Raw genomic sequence first — 6,000 nt, 5'->3', positions numbered from 1 at the left:
GGAAGCCTGGGGGCTGCCTGGCGTGAGGAGCTCCCACAGACGGCTATCTTTATTAGCTCGCACTGTGTGCCACGGCGCGCACACACACACACACACACACGCACACACACACGCACACACACGCACACACACACACACACGCACGCACAGCCAGACATGGATGGGTGCACACACTCATCCACATGCATCCAACGCAGGCTTATGTTTGCATACATGAACATTGCACATACGTACATACACACACACACACACGTGTACAACCAGACATGGATGGGTGCACACACTCATCCACATGCATCCATATCAACGCAGGCCTATGTTTGCATACATGAACATTGCACATACGTACTTACACACATGCAGACACACACACACACACACACACCAAGGTTAGACCGATATATCGGGTTGATATTGGCCTTTTGTTAAATTATCAGATCAGTCATGTGATCCACTGCCGATATGATGAAGGTTCCTCCCAACATCTGCAAAAAAAAACACTCCTGCAATGAAATGTAATTTTCTTTGCACATTTTATTTATTCAGTTAAATGTTCAGTAATGATTTTGTATGTTAATTCTTCATTTAAAGGCAGTAATGTATCCCAGAGTTCCCTGTAACATTGAATAGGTGTGGTGGGTCAGTCTGCCTCAAAGAGCTGCTGACCGTAAAGGATTTCATCAGTCTGGGTTTCAGTGGAGAGTTTTAGTGTCCCATGATGGACTAAATGCTGTTTCAGAGGCTTTTCCACCCTGATGAGAAGAAAACTCTGAAAGGAAACACTGAATCTTTGTAATTTTTTGGCATTAAAATGGAAAAAAATTCAAAATATTCAATATTGGCACAAAATGTCTTAAAAGTTATTGGCAGGTTTAATACAAAAATATTGGTATCAGCCTTCAAAACCCTGGATCAGTCAGATCCTACACTGCAAAAAACATCCATCTGAATGAGTCATTTAGTCTTCGCCTTCAAATCTTATTCTTCTCAAACCAAGAGAAAAATCCTGCCAGTGACAGAAATGAACACACCACACACACAAACACTCACGTGCGCACTCGTACACGAAAGCACACACCGACCTTCGTTCTCCAGGAATGAGACTCCGCTGCTCTTCAGGAAACACTGAGGCGGGCCAGTTGGTCCTGCAGCTTCTGCAGTGTGGGAGGAGGAAACGTGTCGCTGCCCGCTGATCGCCAACCTTGCTGTACCCCTCCATGTCCTTCTGCCCGCCCCTCCTGGCCTTCCATACCGCCAGCTGCCCGCCTGCTGAGAGCAGCACTTTGGATGCTCCGGTCAGGACGGGGCGCTGCGTTATCTCCCCCGTCATTAATCAGAGGAGGAGCTAGGCCCGGCCAACTGAATTATCGGGAATATTAGAAAAGCAATTAGCGAACCCGCGGCCCGACGCGGATTTAACGAGTTCAGAGTTACTGGCGGATTGGCAGGGTGGCGGCGGTAGGAGGATAGGAGGGAGTGTTTAGATAAAGACGCTAAAACGGTGGATGCAGTGGAAGCAACAGGGAGGGGTCGGGGGGAGGGGGGGGGGGAGGCTCTGTGGAGAAGCAAAGAGAGAGGAGAGGAGAGTGCGGCGGTGCAGTGAGAGCCCCGGTTCATGGTCTCCCCTCGGGGGTCTCCTTCCTCTCGCGCTGCCCCTCCTGATGCCTGCTACTCCATTAATCACTCTGATGTATCGCACTAGTCCGGGAAGCAGAGAAAAACAACACCACTGGATAACCTGTTGGCTTGTGTGTGTGTGTGTGTGTGTGTTTGTGCGTGTGCATGCATGTGTTTGTGTGTGTGTTTGTCTGCGACTGCAAACAGTTATATAAGTCCCTCGTCACCAGAGCGCAGACTATTCTGGACCGTTGTTTATTCTTATAGAAGACAGTGTACCAAAGATATGAAACGTTGGGAGTCCAAGGACGCGGTCACAGCAAGTCCGTCTGGAGCGGTTTATTCAAACTCTGGAGTGTTTCTCCTTTAGTTCGGTTTATTTGGACAGGTGAGAACAATGCAATTCAAACTCTGACGCACTCAGTCGCCTCAAAATGCGGGTCTCAGTCGCCCAAGCGAACTGCAGTTGCTGTTTGATAGGAGTGACAATGTAATTTGAACCAACTACAGTGGAAAAAAACCCAAAATGCAAGGGTTTATGGGTATAATGAGATGGATGTTGACATCTGATAGCCAGCAGTTACTCATGCTGGCATAACAAAATGAAACCGGAGCAATCTGCAGCTTGGACTGATGCTCATATTCAGCTGTTTCTTCATGTGTCATTAACTGGTATGAACACCAGAGAAGGGAAATGATAGAAAATAGACAAATCCATTATGCTTAGCTGAAGTTAAAGGGACTGGCATCGGATTTGTTTTGACTCCCCCTCTCAACCTCACAGGATGACATGTTGCTAAAACTCTGGCTTGCCTGTAATTGGGCAATGTGAGTCCAAATGAAGCAAATACAAAAATGCAACAAAGATAAAAGATTAAAGAAAACAAACAGGTGTGATCGCACCCTGAATTCTGAATGCTGAATTATTCACTTAGTGAGCTTGCCAGGAGCACAAGAGCTCAGAGACTCCCAGACGGCCGTAATGCACAGCCGAGTAGCCAATGCCTTTGTGTTTTGCAGATACTCCATTGATCGGCGCACAGACATGGACAGAGTGTTCAACATCCATGCAGGCAACGGGTCAGTGTTCATCCTTAGGGAGCTGGACAGAGAGGAGAGCGCCTGGCACAACATCTCAATCATCGCTACTGAGTTCAGTAAGTGTAACAAGCACCGGGACCGGAAACAAAACTTTTTTGTGGATTCCAAATTTCACCAGCCACTTCCACTGTTTTACCAGCCAAATTGGATTTTTGGAATTGATACTAACTTCTAAATGATGTTTGGTGAACAGTAGCTGGTGGAGCGGAGTACTTGCACCAGCCACAGCCACAGTTTATCTAGTATTTACCAAAATGTACCTAGTATTTGGCTGGTAGCTGGTGTTAATTTTCCACCCTGTGTACTCATGCATATTTCTGGTTTTGCTACAATGAATCCACAAAATCCAATTTGATTGTCTACTATTGTATTACCAAGGCACCTTCCATCATCCATATTTTTTAACCCTTTTTATGAATGGAAAGTTGTTGTTGATCAGGTTTCATTTACAGAAAGGTCTTTCAGAAGGGCCGTAAACCAGGTCATCATGTCATAGAATCATATAAACAACTTCATCAGTGTAGTGTGTGAAGTGTAAAGAAATTAAATGAAACTTCGTTATCAGTGTAAATACACGGTGTCCATCGTCGTGTGTTTCCTAGACAACCCGCGGCAGATCAGCCGCGTGCCGGTGTACGTCAGAGTGCTGGACGTCAATGACAACGCGCCAACATTCGCTACCAATTACGAGACGTTCGTCTGCGAGAACGCCAAGGCTAATCAGGTTGGTATGACACAACACAAAGCAGTAGTCATGGTTTCATCTTGACTTCTCATTAGGATTATTTATCTACTTCCATTTCAGAGTGCAATTAGCAGACCTGAGACAGAAAGAATACGTAAACCTAACATGTTTCTCTTAGCCTGGTACGAGTAGTAGATGGGTGGTTCATACACAGGTCTGGGATTTAGCCCGGTTAAGGACCTATAAATGCTTTGCAGTTGTATCACAAACAAATCTCCCAACAGCTGACGTCGTCATGGACGTCTATTGAAGAACTGGCTGTGAGCAAATGGACAGTGGCCACAGCCGCCCCTAATAATGGCTAAACATGTAACATCTGGGCTAGAAAAAGAGATAAGTGAAAAAGATTGCTGTGGCGTGGGTGTAGATCCATTCAGTAATGTTCAAAGTAAAAGTGAATAGTCTGATAATGTGGATTTGTTTTCAGGTTCAGGTTGCTGTGACACAGTAATCTTTACCTCTACTTTACCGCACTGCAGGTTGTAGCTTGACAAGTCAGCTCAGACTAAATAAACAGTTTTTGGCTTTGTGAGATAACTAACTAGCTAGCAGGCTGTTATCATGCAACTACTATCCAATAATGTCTTACATTAGCTAGTGTGCTATGTGTTTACAAGACAGTGATGATTAGCTAACCATGGATTGCTAGCTAACTATCGACATATACAATGCACAAAATTCATCAGATACCAGTCAAACGTTTGGACACACGCATTTCTTCTTTATTTTTACTATTTTCCACATTTTAGAATAATAGTAGAGACATCAAAACTATGAAATAACACAAATGGAATTATGCAGCGACCAAAAAAATTGTTAAACAAATCAAAACTATCTTATATTTTAGATTCTTTAAAGTAGCCGCACTTTGCCTTGATGGAAAGGCAAAGGCTTTGGAAAGAAATTCACACATAGGATCAACTTCACTATTTATATTTGTCTAAGAAACACATTTCAAGCATTTAAGCAGAAGCCTTTAGATCAGAATAGCTTTAAGAGAATTAAAAACATAGTACATTCAATCAGGTGGGTCCAAACTTTTGACTGGTAGTGTATATCAGTGGTGAAATGATCAGTCCCAAGTCAAAAACAGCACACAAATTAAGGGTCTATTGAATTCTGCTGTGTTTAGTTCACAATCAACTGTGCGCAGTCACTGTTGCCCATGCTGAGGACCTCCAATATGGCCGCCAGAGGGTGTGTGTTACATCACCTGAAAGCCCCTCCTACATCACTGTCTGCTTCTTGTTTCAGAGGATTCAGACAGTGAGTGCCACAGATCCTGACGAGCCCATCGGGGGACACCGCTTCTTCTTCAGCCTGGCGCAGGAGGCGTCTGGGAAGGCCAACTTCTCCGTCCGCGACAACAAAGGTAAACTCCGTCTGCGGCGTGTAAACAACACTCGTTGTGGGCATCAATGAAATTTCTATCTCCGGTATAAAGTTCCCATAAGCCATATTTACACGTAGTTAAACTTTACCACTCCTGGGGACGTACACTTTATGATTTATAGATATTCTGGAGCTTTACATCTCACAGCACTTAAAGCACATGCATAGATTTAGCGAAATTTCAATAAAGTATATTGAAAGATTCATCCAAGGTTATCGATGGCAGTAAACTCCCTCTTAATGTGCAGTGAAGCCTATGAGAATCCCATGGAAAATGTGCGTGCATGCTGCGTAGTAAACTGGCTGCTGTGTGTCCCGGTCAGACAACACGGCGTGGATCCTGACGCGGAGGAACAGCTACAACAGCCTGCAGAAGAGCGTCTACCTGGTGCCGGTGGTCATTTCGGACGGAGAGTTCCCCATGCGGAGCAGCACCAACACGCTGACCGTCAGAGTGTGCACCTGCGACCGCGAGGGCAACATGAAGCTGTGCAACGCCGAGGCGCTGACCGGCAGGGCGGGGCTCAGCACGGGAGCCCTGGTGGCCATCTTGCTTTGCGTCATCATTCTGCTTAGTGAGTCTGAACGTCCCAGCATGCTGCAGCGGCTCATTTCACTTTCCAAACATTTCACCATTCAGCCTTCTTCAGTGAAAATTTGATTTGTAGGCATTGTTTGACATTGTTAAAGACCCCATGAAGTGGCATCTTTTACTTCCTTGATTTGATGTATTTCCTGTTGAAACAGGATGTTGGGGGCGGGACATAATGCAGTGAGGGATCAATCAAAAGTCTAAACCGATGGAATATGAGTCAGGGAGAGAAAGGCGGTTTTATTTGATGGGAGCAGTGCGGAGGGTCAGGATTGTTCAAAAAACTGTGATGGTTTTATTGGTTAGAAATGTATATTTACGCCTACTGGTGCAGCGTGATGTCACCATTAAAGATACTGTGTTTTCGAGGAAGTAAAAGTAATGGGAGTTCATTTCATGGGGACTTTAAAGCTGCACTAGGCAACCAAGAGGCAGTGGGAGATAACTGTTCATTTTAAAAAGTTTGAAGGACTTCATTACCCAGAAATCATGTAATGTGATGTTTGTAACCTACGCACTCCTCAGACCTACATTTCTTCTTCTCAGTGGCTAG

General features: G+C 45.0%; 1 protein-coding gene across 1 annotated transcript in view; it reads left to right on the top strand.

Annotated features, from left to right (window-relative positions):
- LOC139908102 (cadherin-6-like) overlaps positions 1-6,000 on the top strand; it is a 31,084-nt gene that overhangs the window by 23,390 nt on the left and 1,694 nt on the right. The window contains exons 7-10 of the mRNA XM_078291271.1: positions 2,638-2,774; positions 3,321-3,442; positions 4,718-4,835; positions 5,179-5,430. Of these exons, the coding sequence (XP_078147397.1) occupies positions 2,638-2,774; positions 3,321-3,442; positions 4,718-4,835; positions 5,179-5,430 (629 nt within the window). The remainder of the gene's footprint in view (positions 1-2,637; positions 2,775-3,320; positions 3,443-4,717; positions 4,836-5,178; positions 5,431-6,000) is intronic.

This window comes from Centroberyx gerrardi, chromosome 22, assembly GCF_048128805.1.
Source record: "Centroberyx gerrardi isolate f3 chromosome 22, fCenGer3.hap1.cur.20231027, whole genome shotgun sequence".
Classification (NCBI taxonomy): domain Eukaryota; kingdom Metazoa; phylum Chordata; class Actinopteri; order Beryciformes; family Berycidae; genus Centroberyx; species Centroberyx gerrardi.
Note: the sequence above shows the minus strand (reverse complement) of the source record. Positions and strands in the feature narration are given on the sequence as shown.